Genomic DNA, 22,165 nt, shown 5'->3' with positions numbered 1-22,165 from the left:
AGAACAATACAAATACACTTTTGAAAACAAGAGAGGACAAAGATCTATGATAGAGTAAATTATGTCGAATAGAGGATTACACTACTCTCAAATCTTGGATGTAAGAGCACTAACATCAGCAGAAATAGGAAGCGATCATAAATTAGTATTGTACAAAATCCGAATGAAAGCATATATGTGATAACAAAACGCCAGAGTACACCACAAAGATAAAAGTCGAAAGCTTACAGGATGACTCCACAAGATACCTATTCCAAAAAAGAATAATCGAAAAAAGCAGAAACACATATATCACAGAAAGTGATGGAGTCGAAGAAAGCTGGGCAAAAATTAAGTCTATATCTTAGCCTCGGCCTGTCGGCCAAGGAAGTTCTTGGTGAAAGAAATATAAATAAAAATAAATCGTTCCCAAGGCGAAGAACTCCATGGTTTTGTACAAAGTGAAAAAAAAATGTAAAGGAAAAAAAGAAGCTTACCTGAAATACATGTCAACCAAAACACAAGAGGCATACCATAATTACAAGACAATTAGAAACGAAACACATTGCACTTGCAAGGAAAATAAAAAATGATCACTGGGAACACTTTTCGAAAGAAATGGAACATGATTTTTACGGTCTACAAAAGGAAATATGGCGCTTTATAAGAGGTCAGTTTCTTTGCGTTTCTTTTTAATAATACTTTGCTAATAGCTGTTTTTACCATTTGGTGAAGTTGGGAAAATAAAAGTAAATAGCCAATAAAAATAATAACAATTTTATATTTGATTCCAAAGAAAAATTATACATGAATATAATATAGGAATAATCTGAGGAGGATAAGGAAAACATTTTCTATCCTTATCTTCCGTACAAGACTTTATTACTGCTGTCACTTTCTAAAATAAATAAAACAAAACTAGGAATAACAGGAGATATTAAAAATAAATTATCAGCAATCATTGTAATTAATATCTAGGACTTCTTTAAAATATAATACAATATAAACAATAATAATTATTTATTATACAGCCTTACATTCTCACTTTAATCTGTTGATCCTCTTCAATGTTTTTTACTCTCTGAAAACATAAAAAAAATAAACGTTAGTATTACATGTAATAAAATTTAACAACATTAACAATTTTGTAGGTTTGTTTCTGCAACAGTTTGTAAACTTGTGGTTAGAGAGGCAAACTGTTTTTGGACGATTTGAAAATAGTCGATTGTTTTGGGTATTTTAACAAAGAAATAGAAAATAACAGACAGATATCTGATTTTGCAAGAAAGAGTTGCATAAGTGTAGAAAATCTATATCTATTTGGGAAGAAATAATTCACAATGGAAGAGATAATGGAAGCAGGACAGGCACTAAAGACAGAGAAGGCACCCGAACCTGACAGAATTGCACCGGAAACAATAAAGATCATTATTGAGAAAAAGGCTGAATGGGTGAAAAACATATTGGACGACCTCCTCAGAAGACAGATTAACAGACAGGTAGAAGGAGAAGTGGAAGTGGTCCACTCCACCATACTATACGCAGCACCATTATGACAGCAGGTAATGCGTAAACAAAAATATAGAAGAATTCTGGAGAAAGACCCTGCTGAGTGTTGTCTGTGCATATAAGACGACTTCGACAGTTGTTTTAAGTGATAACAGGGTTGCCATCAATTCGGATACTAGTGGGAGAAAGAGCAATCACGTACGGCATAGTGAAAATGACAAAGCAGACGAGAGAGGAGCGACCAACGCGAAATGGAAAGAAGAGTGGGAAAACGAACATAGGGAGAATGGACAAGAATACTCATACCGAACGTGAGAGACTCGGTAGGACACGGCTCTTGGAGAGCCTACATGGTAAGGATAGGGAAGCAAGAAGACGTTGACTGCGGTGTTAACGATACGGTGGAACACTGTGTTCGATTGCAAAAGGTTCATGAATGAGGAGGGCGGAGCTATACGAAAGGGTGGGAGAAGTTAGACTGAATAACATAGTGGTATGGGGGGTAACAAAGAAATCCTAGGGACAATAACTAGAATAATAAAAAGGAAAGAGATCCTAGAGTGAAAACGACAGCAGACATAAACGCTAAAGGTAAAAAACAAAAGAGAAGGAAGTCGGGCGTGTGTGGCTGAGGGTGGTTTTAGTTGGAAGGCAGGGCTTCATGGACGCAACCAAGGCTACGACTTCCAAGAAGAGAAGAAAAAGAAAACAAGGATTTACCAATAACAACTCATGGACACTCACAAACAAAAAATAATGCATGATGCTATTACAGCAGAAATGAAGAATGTTGTTTATGAAATGAAGACAAAAGGACGATCAAAATACACTTAATATAGAACTACGGAAAAGTACGATTACACTAGCAGTTTACAGTATCTTATGAAAAATAGGACTTTTCATATAAAATTAAAAACGGGTGACTCTTTTTTTTCATTTTTATCCTATTTTCACTTATATATAATATTTTTACAATGAATTTAAAGTAGGTGATACATTTAATACATACTGTTTGGAATTTGGTCTTCACGAAAGCGAATATTTACTAGTCAAGCTGATCAGTATTGAAACTATTTGAAACTGTTGCAGAAACACATTTAGTATCAAAGGAAAGTCAAAATTATTTACACCGTCTTTTTAACTTCTTCAAAAAAAAAGTGGGTTATACTAATTTATAATTTTTCAATGGTCTTCCTAATTAAAAACAATTAGATTGTATTAAGAATCTCTAGATAAAGAAACGCTGGTTTTGTGATTTGATTTTTTACTATGTCACTGTGATTAACTAAGTTTTGGGGAAAATTAGAAGGATATTATGCACATTTAAATTTGATTAGTGTTATGGTTATGGAAGATCGGGTTAGGGCCCATTTGTGAGCAATTCAGACACTTAGACCTCCTAATGCGGGTCCACTGTATCACCCTTATCATACGGACTAGACCTGGTCTTCGGAATTTCTAGGGCCCAGGCTGCTCCGGGCCCCCATACCTGTTACAATCAGCAGGGGCTCCAAATCTGAGCTCTTCCTACCGTTCCAAACGTCTAATCATTTAATAACCTTACAGAAAGCCAGGGTAGTCTCAGCCAGTCTCTTTAGGGGTAACTCCCTCACTTGGTTCGGTTGCATAAAGGCAAACCCAGGATCTGCCACCTCTAATATGCTAATGCCGGGACACTTCCAGAGGACATTTGAGGAAATTTTCTCCTCATCACAAAGACGGCATCGTGGCCTATTCGCCAATCCAAGCAAATGAAGGTGCCGCCTGAGTCTACAGTGGCCGGTAATCATACTAACCATCAGAGAGCATCTTCTACGGTCTATAAGGAGATTTTTGGATGGCCCCACTATGTGGAGCCTAGCTTGTCTCATACCTCCACAACTGGCCCAGGAGTCCTGGAACCTCCGCAAAAGAAGCTCGTTCAGACTTCCCCGAACAGTACCGAAGGACATCCAATCACAGGTTCGCGTCCCACAGGCACAGTGGATGAGCCCCGTCTTGCCAGGGCGTCAGCCTGTTCGTTCCCTTCCACACCTGTGTGCCCCGGTACTTAACCCTATGGGTCAGCGCAACACAACGTAGTGCTCTCTTGCACCAAGAACTTAGAACTGACTTTGGGCGCTTCAGAAGCCCTTAGCGCTGCTTGACTGTCAGATCAGATGGATATGAGTGTACATAATAGGAATATGATGAGGCAAGACATTATAGATGGACGAAGCCAGAACTGTTGAATAAGGAGAATGTTTGAGTAATTCGAACCCTAAATCACGAATTGTTTTCATGGCAACAAGCGATTTGTGTGCAGAAGCACTGTTCTGCCAAAAAGCTTTGAACAACTTTCCACGTCTTCACTCCATATTTTTTTTTTCGCACAGTGGTCAGTAAAGTGGAATAGTAATTCCCAATTATTGTTCTACACTTATCCAGAAAATCAATCATAGATGGATTCTTGGCAATATCAAAAAACTAAACAAAAACTTCTCCAGCAGATGTTTGAACCCGAAATTTCTTAAGCCTTGGAGAACCACAGTATCCGTTCCGTCGATTTTTGTTTTGTTCCTTGATAAATGTACCTACAGTATCATTCATTTCATACACAGTAATAATACGGCCTAAGAAGTCTGTATCTTTTTCAAACCGAGTACAGATCAAACGCGATGCTTCCTCTCTTACATGCTTCTGATTAACATTCAGTAATTTGGAAGATTCATTGTACAAAAAAATTTTCTCGTATTCAAATCGACGTTAACTGTATGATAGATACGTTTATATGAAATATTCGATGCCGATTCGATGGGGTGGACAAAGAAACTAACCTTTCCGATCGGTTTTCTGTTCAATATAAAATTTACCTGTTTTGAAGCTTGTAATCCAATTCTTCATAATCGCATACAAAAGACATTTATTTCAAATAATATTAGGGTTTGTTAAAACTAGGCACTAACTGAAATCACACAATTGACACGCCCAGTAGATGCGCAGCAAAATTACCGGAAATTATCTTAGTAGGAAAAGTAAACTAGACCTGTACACTACATTTAAAAATTAGGTAGATGAGTCCCGGAGTTCATCCATCTCTTTCTCTCCGAATACGTTCTCTGTCTGCTCTCTGCGCTAAGGGCAAAATTTCGAAAGTCATTCCTAGCCTTGACGAGTCATAAGCATATCTTCGTAAATCTGCTTACGTTCTGACCCCGTCAAATACAAATACTTGATAATGGCTGTCCAATTTTTACAACCATTATCTTGATCAACACCAGTAAAATGAAAAGTCCTCTGGTCCGATAATGAGCGGGATTAAATATTGCTTACTGCTTACTTGTGGTTAATCATACAGTACAAAATACAAGGAAAACTTTGGTTCGGGCGAAAACAACTATCCTGGCTAACATTGGACATGTCAAACAGTCGACGAATTATTGTTTCTTGTAGCTGCTGACCGGGAAGCATTCCAGCATCTTGTTAACATGATGTTAACCAACGCTTAAAAGGAAGCATGGTACACAAAGAACTCAAATTGTTAAATTTTCACTAATAAACAGTTTTCTAGTGTCTTAATGCTTTCCGATAGGGATCAATGAAGGAACATCACAGCTGTGAGTCTCACATCTTTCGCAATCGAGTCATCCACCGACTGTCCTCATTCATTGCAAATTGGCTGATTGTAGCTAGAACCATGAACTTAACAAAGTATCCACTTCGAAGTAAGGCTAAGTAATACCAGAAAAATAGGGAAAATAGAAACGTAATTAAAGTTTGAGCTTTCAGATACATGATGCACTGTAAAATTTTAATTTAGTGTACGAGATCATGAGCAAATTTTTATATACTCATTATTTTCACAAATCTTCAACCGGATAACGGTATGATGGCACTCTTTTGTCGCAACTTGGATGGAGCCATTTAGTATCGAGTATCAACGTGTCATCGTATTTTTTGATAATGAAAAAAATCAAGCGTTGTGCAGTGATTAAATTTTTATTTTTGAAGGTTTAAACCCAAAGAAATTTATGAACGATTGTTGAAAGTATATAAGGAATATTTGGACTAAACTTTCCCCTTTCTGTTATAATAAATATCTAAAAATTATTTTTCTTTTGAAGATGTAAATATATTTTGAATATCCTAATGATTACCACAATTTTTTTAATCAATCAAGCTGTGTTACGTTATAGTGAAAGCGTAGACTTGGAATAAATTGTGAATGAGTGATTCGGTGTAGTTAACAAAGTAAAGAAAAAATAAAAATTGGAATGAGTCTTCCTGTGTGACAGTAATAAGTGAAAAAAATAATCCGAATATTATTATACAAAGCATAATAAATATTTGTTCCTCAAATAAAGTAAAATAAATAATGGCATAAACTGTAAAAATAAATTGAAGTGTAAATAAGCCAGAAGACCGAAGAACTCTGCGTTATAGATGGTCAGCACGTTTTTATATAAACTTGTAAACTAATCAAGATATTCTAGCATCTATCACTGAATAAATCTTCGAAGCCTCTGTTATTAGAAACAAATACAGATCTTCCTATGATGATAAACGTCAAAGATATATAAAAATATTATAACTCTTATTAACTTCATCGTAGTGTTAATTATCACATATCAACCTTGTTCCGGTGATGGTCGCGCTATTCACCAAGCGTACTTTCTTTTATATTAAGCCTTACTCCAATACTCGTGGGACCAGAATAGACCAAATTAATAACAATAAAAAAGCGGAGTACGATAAGAAGGACCCAATAACTAACAAAACGGCTTCCAAAAATGACGCTCAGTAGATTAGGGAAGAGCTACCTACAATTTCGGGACATAAATCAGCATTAGAGAACGATTTAGAGTACTACCATACAAAAAACACTGAGACACTTGACAACATTTACGTATCTCTTTGAGCTTTCTGAGCTCAAAGGAGCATGCTCAGCAACATAAGAATGTTGACACTAGCAAGATCGTCTTACTACGGTAACCTCCAACCACTTCCCAAAGGAGAACTCATTAGACACATGCTACTAATTGGCCTGCACCTACCAGAAATATTCCCGACGAGAAAATAAAAAAGGGCAAACATACATCTTCCTTTCCAAAAGATGGTGGTGGAGGAAGTTACAAAGTTACATAATTAATGTAGCAACAGAATCGCTTGGAGAGAAGAAAGTAACAAACATTAACATATCAAAAAAGAAAACCCCATGGTTTAGACAGGAAATGAAGGCAAAATATCAAGAAAGTCTCTTTTCAATACAGAACACAACAAACACAACAGATGACCAGAACTAATCCAAAAAATAATAGAACAAAACAGAATTCCTCAAGAATGAAGATCAAGCATCCTAATACCTCTTTTCAAAAAGGGAGACAAATCGGACCCGGAAAATTACAGAGGAATTAATTCATGAAACAAACACTAGAATTAACAACCAAAGTGATAACAAATAAACTGAATGAAATTATAACACAAGCAGAAGAACAACAAGGTTTTAGGTGGAGAAGATCATGCACCGACGTTATATTTAAAATGAGGTAAGTGCAAGAGAAATCATTAGAATACAACAAACCGGCATATCTATGTTTCGTGAAGCTTAAGAGGGCATTTGAGGGGGTCAAATTAAAGGAAGTTATCCACTTATTGTACGCACGAGAGCTATTGTACCTCTAGGAATAATCAAAACGATTGAAAATATCTACCAAAACAACACAATAAACAGTAGAAGAACTAACTGACCCTAGTGAACCTGGAAATAGGATAAAACAGGGAGATTCCTTGAGTCCTCTATTGTTCAACCTGATTATGAATGAAATAATAAAAAAGTAAGAACTAAAAAGGATACCAAATGGGAGAAAAACAACTTAAAATAATCTGCTATGCAGACGACGCAATACTACTCTCTCAAAGTGAAGGTGATTTACAACGTATGCTGTACCAATTTAATATAACCGTCAGAAAATTTAACATGCCAACAGCAAATTTACTAAGATGTAAATTGGAGCTGGAAGGTCAGATACAAAACAAGTGATGGAGTTTAAATATCTAGGCATCACATTATCTAGCTACGGAACGCTCGAAACAGAAGTGGAGAAAATATGGAGAAAAAAAAATATCGGGAAAGAAATGAAAGGCAGAATTTACAAAACAGTCATCAAACCAATGACATACGCAGCAGAAACACGACATGACACAAAGAGGACAAAAAGGATATTAGAAACAGCAGAGATGAAAACAGAAACATTGACGGTAACACATTATGGGACAGAGCTAGAAGTACAGATATACGACGTAGATGCAAGGTGGAGAACATCAAGAACTGGGTAAGAAATAGAAGAGTAGAATAGAACGATTATATAAGCCGAATAGTTAATTAATAATTATAAAACAAGAAACGGTTCCCCAATAGGAAGATGATCAGTAGAAAAACCACGAAAACAATGGATCTTAATAGAGACACATTGAAAAAGACAGTCATGCCTACATAAAAAAAGAAGAGAAGATATTAAAGATCCGAAAAGTCCTTAAATTTCAACTTGAAGATAAAATTAGCCAGTCCGGGCAACACTGGGCAATCCGAGGATAGCGGACTACATTTGAGTGTCTGTACTGGAGGAACAGTCTGTACTGGAAGCCACATTACTACACCATCGTTCTAGTTTTATGCACTTGGGTGGAAAGAAATCGACTCATGCTGGCACACTAATGTAACAAAGCTTGCAACAATCACTTCCTGGCAGGAGACCGAAAGGGGTAACCATGCAGACGGAAGAACCACCATAGGGCAATAAGCATAATATACAAAAGATCAAGGGAGCTAATTATGAATATATCAAACTAAAATTGGATCCTGTACCATTTGTAGATCTGACCTGACCATCCAGCAGAAATCCTTAAACTTCCCCAAGAAAGCTGGTGGCTCTAATCTAGAATACGGAACTTCTTGGTGGAATTCCATGAACAGAGAATTTGGTATAAAGGTCTCACTACCAAGTACCAGAGAAGTGCCTCGCCTGAGCTATGAAGAACAAGACATGAACTCTTCTAAAAGAGGTTTTCAAATCAACACAAGATGAGCAGTAACGAATCACAGGATAAATCGATAATTCATTCCTTCATCACTGTTAGTTAAGAAATTGAGAGAAGTACAATCTGTTAAATAAATTTCTAGTAAAATTTTATAATCATTACGAGATATTCCTCAAATTGGGACAATTATAATATTGGGTAAATTAACATCAAAACCGGATTTAGTGATGTTCTAAATATTCTTCTTCAAATTAAAATGGATAGAAGCCAAAATTGTTTATCTGAAATCGTGACAAGTCATGATAGCAAAGATACTGTATTGATTTATCGAATAATTAATTCTGAACCTAAAAGTATTATGACTTATACAAATATGTATCATGATAATCCTAGAAGAGATACATTGGGATAGCTACAGATGTAACATGTAAAAAATAAATCTCATGAATAACATAAATGGGCTTACTACTAACGACATGAGTGTCAGAGAGTACTGTTTTATGATAATAGAATTGGTGCAAGTAACACTTAAGAATTATTGAATCTTTTAAGTTAAACCTTATGATCTTGTCAAGCTCATCTAGTTAAAGTCTGCGTGATGAATAAAAACATTAATTAAATAATAAAAAAAAATAAATCAAGTTATATATACCTTCGGTTAATTTTCGATGAAACTCTGTAACAAAAACAAAAAGAAAATAAAACTCATCTATTTTCTCCGTCTTTCTGCCTTTTATATTTACCCATGTATTCTAACTGTTGCTTTCTATGAGCTTCCATTAAAGCATTTAGTTCAGCCTTCTGGCGATTCAGCATTTCTTCGAATGTTTCCTCCTAAAGAACAAGAAAAAAAGGATAAGTAATGTTAACGGATAGAATCATATATTTTATTTTCCACGAAAATGTATCGGCAGGCTAGAGAACATTTCTGAAATCTTTGAATCTATGAATCGTATTTAATTCTAAATAATTTATGCAATCAAATAAAAATACATTAAAATATTATTTTCAGATGTCGCGATAGCGTCCATGTTGAAGACATTTTATTGTTGTTTCTTTTGACGGAAAAGATTTAATTTCACTTTTAGAGCTTCTGTACCAGTCACTCTGATGAATCCTGGTAGGATTATGCATATAAGCGAATATACAGAGGCACTATACGTGGAATCAAATCTTAACTGTCTTTTCTTTTACATTAAAATAGTTTCGAGTGCAAAAAAGGTCTAGCCTAGCCCATGGATTTCATTGATGTCAATGAAATTACGGTTTCTTTTATAATTATAGTGCTAAACCAGTCAATACTTATTACAAGAATCTGACTAGGCAATTATTTTGTTTTATTTATACAACTGTTTAAACAAGCCTGTTTTTTTATAAAATGAATGAACTAGAAGAACATTTTCCCATAAATTTCTGATTTTTGATAAAGACGATCGCTGATGGTGAGCAAGATTGCCAATGAAATTCATAATAAAAGTTGGTGAATGTGTATGGACTTAAAATGTGGTCCTGTATCGTTGAAGATAAAGAGGATGACCATAATAATAATTACCGCAAAAAATATCGAGAAAATATTTATTTATACATGGTTGTAGACGATCAATGATTAAAAGTAGTTAGCGTAGTTATAGCTGTATGTACTTGGAAGCTGTAGAAGAAAATGGAGAAGGAAAATTAAATTTCATAGAATTAAATAAGAATTGTAAATATTCCGAAGAAAAAGTGTCTGTCGGATATAGAGATACGCGTAACATAACAATACCGTATCATGTGAAAGATATAGAGTGAAAGATATAGATATCATACGTGAAAGGATATTTATGAAACAACCGAAGGAGTGAAAAATGTCATACAAGCATTATTTGAGCTCTAAAAGATTCTAAGAGCTCTAAGATTTAACGATATAGCTTTAAGAGACAGTAACGAAAGTCCGTCGATCCGAACAAATGCAATTGCATCTCGAATGAAAACAAAAACGAATAAATAAATAGAGATCTAAAAGAAAGACAGTTAAGATCTGATTTCACGTATAGTGCCTCTGTATATTCGCTTATACGTATTTCATCCTAACAGAACTCATCAGAGCGACTATTTACAGAAGCTCTGGACGTGAAAACAATCTTTCCTGTCGAAAAAGACAGATCTCTTATCACCGATAAAACGGCGAAAATCGAGTTACCTGAAACATTTGTTAAACAGGTTGTTGAATCATTAGATGATTCAACAGATTTGTTAATTTAATATGACAATCTCAACTTAGAAAACTAAAACAATAGTCATCAGCAAAGAACCAATCAGATGGAAATAAAATACCTTGGAATTATACTGTTCAGCTATGGAAACCCGGACAAAGAAGTGAGATATCAAGTACAGATAGCAAATAGACTGGTAGGATGTCTTCTTCTTCTTTGTGTGCCGTGCTTGTTTTCGAGCGTTGGTTATCGTATTAACAAGCGGATGAAATGTTTCTCGGTCGGCAGCTTCTTCTTCTTTAAGTTCCATCTTCTATCGGAGGTTGGAAATCATCATGGCTATGCGGACTCTGTTGACTGTCGCTCTAAAAAGTTCTGCACTACTGCATTCAAACCATTCCCTTAAGTTCTTAAGCCAGGATATTCTTCGTCTTCCCACATTTCGCTTTCCTCGGATTTTGCCTTGCATAATAAGTTGTAATAATGCGTATTTTTGCCTTCTCATCACATGTCCTAAGTACTCGAGTTTTCGTCTTTTGATAGTTAATATTATTTCCTCCTCATTTCCTATCCTTCTAGTTACTTCCATGTTTGACATTCTTTGAATCCATGATATTCGTAGGATTCTTCTGTAACACCAAAATTCAAAGGTGGCCAACTTATTCAGATGGACTTGTTTTAGTGTCCACGCTTCCAAGCCATAAAGAAGAGTAGAGAACAAGTAACATCGAAGCATTCTCAGGCGTAGTTCTACCCTTATATCCCGACAACAAAGAAACTTTTTAAGTTTAATGAACGATGCACATGCTATTTCAATGCGTGTCCTAATTTCTTTGGTTTGGTCTGATGTTATCCATGTTTCTAAGTATTTATAGTTATTAACACTCTCAATTGCAGTATCGTCAATAGTCAATTGGATAATTACATGTACAGATTTAGTCTGATCATGATCATGCATTTAGTTTTCTTTAAATTTATCTTCAGTCCGTACTCATGACAGCGTTCATTAAGGCGTTGCATTACGTTCTGTAAATCATTGTTGTTATCCGTCATTATTACTGTATCGTCTGCAAAACTTAAGTTGTCCAAACTTCTCCATTGATAGATATACCTTCTATTGAGTCTGGAAAGCTAGATGGAAACAATTCCTCGACCGTTCGACCTGTCCACTGTCTAATGTTACGCAGCCAGGACATTTGTTTTCTTCCGACCCAGCGTTTTTCTTCGATTTTGCCCTGAATGATCAACCGGAGTAAGCGATATTTAGGTCCTCTCATTATATGACCGAAGTATTTTGATGATGAAAAATCTTCGCTCTTTGTACATGGTCTCTAGTACACGTTCGTTAGATATGTGTGCTCAGTGTGCTGTTCACAGGATTTTAAGCATGCGCTGCAAACACCACAATTCGAACGCTTTTTAGTTATTAAAATTTTTTATTTTTGTTGTCCAGGTTTCACACCCATAGAACAAAGCAGACCAGACTTAGCACTTCCAATAGCCTTAAGACGTGTGGTCAATGACAGACTTCTACTGCACAATACTGAACGCCAGTTAAAGCTTTTTCATGCAAGTTCTATTCTTGTCGAAATTTCCTCGTCACTTTCAACGACTTTCATCTTCGCGACGATTATTTAACGCTATCTCAAAAACTGGTTCAGTGTAGGCATTAAAAAACATCGGTGACATAACACATCCCTGTCTGACACCATGCCTAATATAAACTTTAGATGAAAGCTCTTGATCCACCTTAATACAAGCGGTCTGATTGTAGAAAAGATTTTTGAGAAATCTAATATCATACGTGTCCAAACCAACTGAGTCTAAGCATTGAAAGCTCTTTCCCAGTTATCCCCTCACAATGAGCGTGTGATTCAACTGATAAATCGATAGTCACTGTTTGGCATTTCTTTTCTTGGGAATAATTATAAATATTGATTCTAACTAGTTGTCTGGTAATTTGCCGCTGCTGTATATCTTGTTAAAGAAAAATAATCGCAACATTCCCATTATTATCTAATAGTTGTAACAATTCTGAAGGTATTTCGTGAGGACCAGAAGCCTTCCTTCGTTTCGCTTGGTGGATGGCTTTCTGAACTTCTTAGATTAGACTTGGTGGGCCTGTATCTCGGTTAGATGTTAGATGTAGGCAGGAAGCCTTAATAACACTATGTGGCGAAAACGACATATTACCACAGATGAAGTAAAGAATTTATAAAGTCAGTGTAACACCAATAATGACATATGCATCCTAAACAAGATCCGACAAAGCCACAACAGAAGAACTACTGAAAACGGCAGAGATGAGAGTACAGAGAAAAATTACAAGAAATACGCTGAGAGATCGAAAGAGGAAGGGGAGTGAAGACATTAGAAAAAAAATGTAGAAAATAAACGAATTTACACTAAACAGAAAATATGGAATAACCACATAAGCAGAGGGGGGAGAACTGTGTGGTCAAAATAGCAAGAGATAAATCACCAACCAGCCGAAGAAGTATAGAAAAACTACGCAAAAGATGGAGTGACAACCTTCCATAGAACAAGCAGAATTGCCTATAAAGAGAAATACTTAGAAGATCTATTAAAACATGAAATATACTGCAGCCTCTCATTAATTATAAATAAAACGTGAAAACAGCACTCAAAGATGCAGAACGGACATTATGATTGACACAAGAATAATAATAATATGTAAGCACTACGAGCCTAGTATACCCATGGCTTGATGTATTATTGTTTTCGATTCCCTTTTTTCAGTTGCTTTTCTTTTCCAGTTCGGTACGTAAGTCTTCTCACACCTTCTTCCAACTTCGTTACTCCATCTTGAACTCGGTCTTCCTAATCGCCTTTTGCCTGCCAATGCACTAGTATTATTAGTAGTATATATTTAGTATAGTATTATTTTTGGGAATTCTAAATGGAACCATTCTCTGAAAATGGCCCAACGATCTCAGTATTTGCGCCTGAATTACTACTGTATTATGTTTTTGATAAAGCTGAGTTAGCTCATTATTTGTTCTTCTTATCCATTGTCTATTCAAGTTTTTCCCGCGAAAGATTTTGCGCAGTATTTTTGGCTCCCAGACCAATAACTACTCTTGATATTTTTTTGTTGTGATCCATGTTTCAGAAGCATACGTCACGATCGGTCTTCTTACGGTCTTGTAGGTCCTTAACTTTGCTCTTCTAGACATATTTTTGCTTCTAACCTATTGAGATCAAATATGGCGCGTTTGCCCGAGATAACTCTTTTCTGTATTTCTTCTTCACAGTTAGGTTCTCTTGTGAGGACAGTTCCTAAGTACTCAAATCTTTCAACTTCTTCGAATTTATATTGTGTTCCCTTTGTTGTTGTTTTTGTTATGTATTGTCCGCGTACAAATTATTTATTTGTCCAGCCATATACTTTGTTTTTGCTTCATTGATATACAATCCTATCGTTGCTGCCAGCTCTTCGTTTTGTGACTGCTTCTATCGAGTTCTTCTGGGAGTTTTACTTCTAGCCAAGATTACCAAATAGTCTGAAAATTTTAAGCAGTGATGTTTTTTGTGGTAGATCAGACCTGTTCTATTAATATTTGCTTTGTAACCTTTGCTTTTCTAATATTATGCTAAACAATATAGGTGATTATGGATCACCCTGTCGCACTACTTCTTTAACCTTAAAGCTTTCTGTTTTACTATTGTATATGTTTATTTTATTCACCGTTCTTTGTAGAGTTAATTTCTCCATAAAAACATCGAGCGATAGATCTATTGTAGCACGAAGTGTACAGCAATAGCAAGGACAGACAGCAAACAAAAGGAATGTTAAAGACGATAAAAAATATCTAGGTGATCAAGGACAAATACAAAGGAGTAACATTCAGAGTCTACTTTGTGTGAAAACACAAGGACAACTAAAAATATAAAACAACAACAACAGCACAATGTAAACAAAAAAAAATAAGGAAACTTTTTATGACAGTTGTTATTTGAATGTTTAAAAAAAGGAAGTGAACAATGGAGTATCTTTGTCAAATACTAGGGATCCGACTGAAAAGGGAAGTATCAAAATGAATTCTAGTAGTAAGCACGTTGAAATAAGTTGTTTTAAAAAATATACTTTTAATCGTACATAGGCGTGAAAAAATACGAATACGACGTATAATAATGTGGAAAACTAAGATTTATTTATTCACAAACTTCAGAAATATTTGCCAGCTTCGTTGTACTATACACAAAATTTTATAAAATACAGAACTATGCATTCTTCTTTAACATAGTAATGCATTTTATGCATAAAAACATTCGTGGAATACCGAATGAATATAAAAAAAATTATAACTAATGTTAATTCCCAACAATTTATGTCTGGTGTCTTCCAAAAATGTTTTTTTAACAAACGTGTGTGAATTTCATGTATGTGTATGATGCGCCGATGTGTAACATCAATGTTCCTATACATTAAATTGAATTTGAAGAAAGAGTCAAGATACAAACACTGGCTTGATTTTAAATTAGTCACTCTACTTCACCGGCAGATCAATTTGATTAAGTTCCACTAACAATCTTGACCGTGTGAAGTCCATAATAGACAGTACGTGAAACTAAACCACAGTTCATGAATCGTCATAAAAAGACTAGCAAGTGTTTCTTCTTTTAACTCGACACAAAACAGATTTTTAATTATTATGATTAATTCTAGATGATGACATACTGGAAAAGAGAAAATACTAAATATAGTAGGAATAAGACGTACAAAGATAACACCGTAAGCGCAGAGAATAAATAGGAAGAGAATGACTATGCAGAAAGGACAAAATGTATTTTAGAAATTCGTTAGCTATTTAAATTTAATAATACGAAGAAGGAAAATTATTACTAATACATGTATACAATGTATAGAATCCTTTTCTGTAGGGCTGACTTTATACAGTGGGTGATACAATTATTTGAGCCATTCTGTAAAATTGAACTTTTTGTTTAAAAATTGTTTGATATATTAATTAAAAATATTTATACAATGTTTACTTCTATTTTTTGACATTATCACATTTTATGAAATATGAATTTAAAAATTAAAATAATTAATTTTGTAGCTTATCGAGATAGGAATATGAATGAACAAAAAAACACTTAAGATAATGAATCAAGCCTACATATAGGATAGTTTTGAGTAACATCCAAGGGCTATATTTCATCACAAGGTGTCTTAAATCTAGATGAAAGAAACAATATTTTACTTTAAAATGGTCCTGGAACTGATTTCTGGTGGCAGGTTTAAGATAAATATTATTTTATATGAAATTAACCCACAATTGATTGTTATAAGTACTGTTAAAGAGGAACCAGTTTTCTGGAACCATAAATTAGAACAATATAACCACAAAATTGTTAAAAGAAATACATAGGAAGGAATAGTATCAAATTGTTAAAAAGATTTTATAAAGAAAGGGACCAAAGAGGTTTTGATATCCCTGCACTAATGGTGGATGCACCCATGATACTTTATTTTGTCTCCTGCTGCGTCGTGGTCGGATTAATAACAATGCACTTGTCGCTAATGTTATTTTACTGATATTCATGATCAAACCATGTAATTCTAATTCGTTAACGCGGCTGACGAACCACCGGTGGCGGCCACCGGTGTCCGACACCAGTCGCTTCGTGCTTCGTCTGAAAGGGTTCTTAATGTTTATAATTGGCAGTGTGTGGTAATACCAATTTGACAGTTGACTTATTTGGCCTCGACATTATAGGCATTATAGTCTAAGATCTCACTGCAAGATCACTACGATCATCACGTAGTTAATCAAACTCACATTTTTACATACATTTAAGAATATGAGAACACATTGATACTAGGTTATCAATCAAAAATTAATTTTTGAACAAAATTTTTATTTCGTTCTCTGAAATTAAATATGCTGCTCATGACGTACATGTATGTTTTTAAGATCAAATTAAAGCTATTTTTTTTTTAAACGCGAGGTATTAAAGATATTTAATATTATTAATCAAAAACCAAAAAATGCCTCACGGGTACACAGAGCAATGAATATTGCGAAGAAAAAATTTTTAATGTGTGGCTCAATAAACTAATTAATCTGCATTCGTCGCATCTTTTTGCCCGCTGTTTCTTCGACATTTCTATAAAAACTGACTTCAGCCAACAAAATTTCAGACCCGATTGATTTCTTTATAACCAGAAATGTTTCTGTTAATTATTTACATACTGAAGAAGCATGGACATGAACTCCGACCACTCTCCCATCCTTTACTGGATGGATGGATGGAAAAGTGACAATACCAGACAAAATCAGCCACCTCCCAAACTAACTACTAGACTAACAGATCCACTGCGTGGAATAACTCACTTGAACTGATCCATAGAGTTAAAGGTAATAACTACCCTAAAGAAATTAGAAAATTTATCGTGGAGAAAAGAAAACTCTGATCTGGGAGCACTCTAGAGCTCCATCTGATAAAACTAACCTAAATAATGTTATTCAACAACTTAAAGAAAAATTAGAAAAAAATTAAAACGAATCAATTAGTAACTATCTAAGAGAACTAACAAATGATAGCAGATTTGATTATTCCCTCTGGAGAGTCAGTAAGAAATTAAAACAACCGATCTTGAAAAATGCCTCATTAAGAAATACAGATGAAAGCTGGACAAAAATCAATTTAGAGAAAAGGGTAGTAAATTTGCTGAAATCTCGGGGAAACATTTCAGCCAAATGAACGTAATAACACACTTGATCGGTGAAACGTCACACAGAAAGAAGATGAAATTAACTAGTCACTCCAAAAGAAGTGTCCAACGAAATTAAAGCAAACATCAATGCCAGAAAAGCACCTGGGTTTGATTTAATTACTGGGGAAAACAACTCCCTAGAAAAGCCATAGTAAAGCTGACATATCTTATAAATGCCTCGTTCAGATTAAGATATGGAAAGTAGCAGAGGTCATAATGATCCTTAAACTCGGAAAGCAACCACATAGAGTATCATCGTACAGGCGATTTCCTTACTAATTTTGAAGCTATTGCTAAGACGCTATTGCTATTGCGAGTCGCTAAGACTCTAATTGTATCACACCAATTTGGGTTTTGAGAAAGTCATTAAACTATCGACCAAGTCCATAGAATAACGTACATAATAGAGAGGTCACTAGAAGAAAAGAAAGTTTGCTCCGCTGTCTTTGTCCATGTGGAGCAAGTTTTTGATAAAGTATGGCACGACTGTCCATCTACAACAAAATACTTGTGTACAGTATTTTCTGACAGACAGATTCTAAAACCTATATGGACATATGACATCCAGCTGTAGGGTTATGCTAGTAAGAATAATTTAGACATCATCTAGCGATTACAAAACAAAGTGCTAAGGATTATTGCCAACGCTTCTTGTACTATGAAAGCAACCTAGAAATGTATACTGACCATTGAAAATTTTGACCAGAGTCACGAACAACGACTTTTTCAACGTGTCAATGTAAGCGAGAAAACAGTTCCTGCACCTCTTTCTAATGGACCGGGTTTATCGACCACGTGACTTAAATGACCAATGGGAAGATCACATGATCCATAAACCCGATCCATTAGAAACAGATGCAGGGACTGCTTTGCGTCAGTTTTCTCTGTCCCACTGGGGGAACGAACGTGCATTGCAACAGTCCGTCTATTTGTATTACATGTCTATGCTTATTACCACCAATCATAAACATTTATAGGTTAACGATAATTTCACAATTTTTATTTGACTTTTTGACAAAGATTTCCGGATTGGAAATCGAAACTTTAAAACAAAATAAAAAATGTAATTGTCATTACAATTAATTGTGGTTTAATCTCATCTAAAAATATCTGTGTTAAACATGCCACACACAAATAGTTTTAGAACCATACAGCAAAAGCAATCAAAAACAATTCATAGCCCTAGTTTATAAAAACTTTTTAAACAAAAATTTCTTACCAGATTGTTCAAATAATTTGATAATCCACTGTATCTTATTAACAATTACGACAATAAAAAAGATAATAAAATCAAAAATATATATAAGAATATACTACCCATATGAAACTGAGTCAAAGTGATATGTTTAAACGTATTTTTATATATGTGTGTTCTGGACAAAGGTGTTGATGTTTCCGTAGTTAATAAAAAAATTTACCTGCTGCTATTGTAAAACAAATTAGTACCCATAATTCTGCCCAGAATTGAGGATAAGTGGCCCATAATATTGTTTTAAGATTATTTATTAGTTACTATTCTACAAACACAAACGCCAAGCTACATCCACATATTAAAAAATTAAGGAGATTAGTGAAAGCAACATTTAATATACTGAGACTTATCTCAAACTCAAATAAAAAAAAGCAACAGATCTGTTTAATAAAAGCTTTAAACAGGCTTTTGTTAATAAGATCTGTCATACAAAAGTGTATATCGTTCCCTAAATATCTAAAATACCTCAAATTTCGAATACGACTTTTCAGTCAAGACGCCTGGAAATATACTTTTTTCACAACAGAAAGAAGCCGTAGTAGAGAATGCATGTATTATTCTTTTGTTTACACAATAACTAGAAGGAGGATGTGAATATGTTAAAATTAGTTTAATTTTTGGGAGTTTTTTTAACTGAAAGTGGACAACTATTAACTCATAAACAAGAATGTTTAATAGTTCTTTTGGAAATGTAAGTAGTCAACTTTTTGAAAATTTTGTTATCAATTTGGATAAAAGAACGGGAAGAACAGATGGGCGTACAATTTGAAAATTTATTGTGGACTGAACAACGATCAGGAACAATGTTCGTTCTATAGTAGTATAGCTGTAAAGAAATAAGAAACTAGAGTAGAGTAGAGATGTTCGATGAAGAATAGAAAAATGACGAAAACAGATTCCTCGGATCATGGTTCTTAATTTTTTTCTGCCTTTGGTGTGACTTGATCCACCCAGCGTGCGGGAGAGTATTTTTTTAGTTCGGCAAATGACCATATTTCCTGTTTATCATGTCTAGCTTGCTAATTATTTGAACCAGTTCCTCTTGTGAGCAGGCTATCATTAGGGTATCGCTCGCATACCTAAGGTTCATGATTCTTTTGCCATATATCTTTAATCTACCTATCCATGCTTGCAATACTTTGCTCATAATATGGTCTCCCTCCTCAGTCCGTTATCCTACAAAAGGATATGGTGATGTCATGACGTTTGATTAACTGTGATTGACAATTCAACTCTGGGTTTTATGAGATGTTTCCGGAATGGAGAGTCATGTGAATTTCTTAATTTGATCAGACCACCGTGAAGAAAACATGCCTCTTGATCTTCTGCCTTCGACTCTACTTTCGATGATCAGTCTTTCCATGTCCTCTTACCGTCTAATGGTGTGACAAAAGTACCTCAGAACATTGCTGTTTATTTTTGTAATGAGTCTATATTTAGTTCTTACGAACTAAATATACATAAACAGTACGATATGCTGTCCATGGAATTCGTAAAATCCTTAGTTTCAGAGGCATATGTTGCAATAGCGAATATCAGTGTACATCCAAAGCAAAGTTTCGTGGGTTTAGTTAGGTCGGTGTCTTTCCAGATCTTCGTCAGTTTTGTTGTTGCTGATCTAGCTATTGTTAGTCGTCGTCTTATTTATTCTTCACATCCACAATTAGTTGTTATTATCGATTCTAAGTAGTTGAATTTTCCCAATACTTCGTATTCCGTTATGCTTGTGATTTCTGCTTGATTACTTCCGCGTTTGAATCGGTATCAATGGCTGTTATTTCAGTGTCCCCGCCTTGTCAGACAACTCGAGCTGGTACAAACTCGAAAGGTCCAACTTCATCCATCCTATGGCTCTGCAGCCCAATTCCAGCCCTGGCCTCCTTCATCAAACCTCTCCATCGGTTACGGTCTGTAGCCATTCTCCTCCACGATCGACTGCCAAGGAGATTTCTGGCGTCCTCATCCACATCATTCACCCATCACTTTCTTGGTCTTCCAATAGGTCCTTCCCCTGCATTCTGGCATTCAACAGTTTTTTTAGAAGCTTGTTTTTTTCCATCCTAAATACATGACGTGTCCATTGAAGACGCTGTAGGTGGACATACTGATTTCAGAATATTTCCCACTTCAGTGGTTAGCGTACAGAAGTACCATCTACTTTGATGGCTATGAACGAAAACGATTTAATGATACCGTTATATATTTGACTTTTTAATGCATTAGAGCAATAACAAGCTTATGCTAAAAGTTTTAATATTTTGCACATTTCGGTAGCCTAGGAGAGATAACGGTATTATTAAATCGATTTCGTACATGACCATCAAAGTAGACGGCACATCTCACGTTGAAATAACAGTTATAATACTCTATTGATACCGATTCACACGCGGAAAGTTTGACTAATTTGTGCTCCAATGCTATATATTTGGCTTTTTAATTCATCAGAGTAATTTGCTAAAAGCTTTAAGCTCGCCCTGCTGCCAATCATGACAAATAGCTTATGGATTGTGTCGATACCGATTGCTCTCATTGCTTTATTTCGGCTTATTATCACGCTCTTAGAATTGAAGTCTCTATCTAACTAGAATCTCTATTATGATTCACGATTCCATCAGTACCATGTAACAGTTTTTTACTCAATTGTCTCTATACTCCAGCAATCTTGTTGGCATCTGTGATTGTTTCTTTCTAATTTGCGTTTGGGCTTTGAAAGCTCTTTAAATTCGATTTGCGAATTGGAAATCGAAATGTCAGAATTAACTTATTTTCAAGTAAAATTGTGGCTTATTTTCAATAAAAACAGTAAATTGCTTTAAGTTCTTCGTCTACTCGTTTAATATGCCTTTATGTCTTCCTTACACGCCTTTTGTATTTCATTGTCTAAGTCTTTCCTATTTTATTAAGATATTGTTTTTGAGAGCGCTTATTGTCAAATTTTTGATTTGAAATTTCTAGTAAAAGGTTGCATGAAAATAAAATATGAAATGCCATTTATCATTAACTAGAGCCCAAATAATTAAATTCAATCGAATATCCAGATAAAATTAATGCAACACGAAACAGTACAAAATAAAAAGATATCTTCCATGAGTAAATCATATAAGGCTTAGATCAAAAAGAATGATGTCTTAGGAGTAATCTGGTACAGTGGAACTGTAGAAATAATACGGTGTTAACTGTAAGAATAAATAATAGAATAATAATAGGTGGCTCTAACTCATTCGTATTAGTATTAAAATTCTAAAATAACTCTAATAATACTTGCAGAATAACGTTTATCTTGATTGTTCTGATAAATCTGTTATGTATGATTGATTCATTCATTGTGTAGTATTTAAGTTTGTGACTCTGTCTCTCTAATACATCTAATCACTATCGCAAAGGTGCCCAGGCATTGACCTACAATATTGCTTATTATGCGAAACTATAGCCCCATTAACTGGAATACGTTTCCAAAGAATGTCGTAATGA

At 34.8% G+C, this 22,165-nt stretch overlaps 1 protein-coding gene across 20 annotated transcripts in view; it reads right to left on the bottom strand.

The window, feature by feature from the left end:
• Positions 1–740: 740 nt before the first annotated feature.
• The window catches only part of LOC140436621 (uncharacterized), a 290,450-nt gene continuing 269,025 nt past the window's right edge, over positions 741–22,165 (bottom strand). For 18 of the 20 annotated variants that reach the window (XM_072525593.1, XM_072525594.1, XM_072525595.1 and 15 more), the window contains 3 exons: positions 9,249–9,339; positions 9,158–9,181; positions 741–1,060 (listed from right to left, as the gene is read on the bottom strand). In XM_072525593.1, coding sequence (XP_072381694.1) covers positions 1,044–1,060; positions 9,158–9,181; positions 9,249–9,339 — 132 coding nt within the window. In that variant the 3' untranslated portion in view covers positions 741–1,043. The remainder of the gene's footprint in view (positions 1,061–9,157; positions 9,182–9,248; positions 9,340–22,165) is intronic. The other 2 variants (XM_072525589.1, XM_072525608.1) reach the window with 1 other exon arrangement.

Source organism: Diabrotica undecimpunctata, chromosome 3 (assembly GCF_040954645.1).
Source record: "Diabrotica undecimpunctata isolate CICGRU chromosome 3, icDiaUnde3, whole genome shotgun sequence".
In the NCBI taxonomy this organism is placed as follows: Eukaryota; Metazoa; Arthropoda; class Insecta; order Coleoptera; family Chrysomelidae; genus Diabrotica; species Diabrotica undecimpunctata.
Note: the sequence above shows the minus strand (reverse complement) of the source record. Positions and strands in the feature narration are given on the sequence as shown.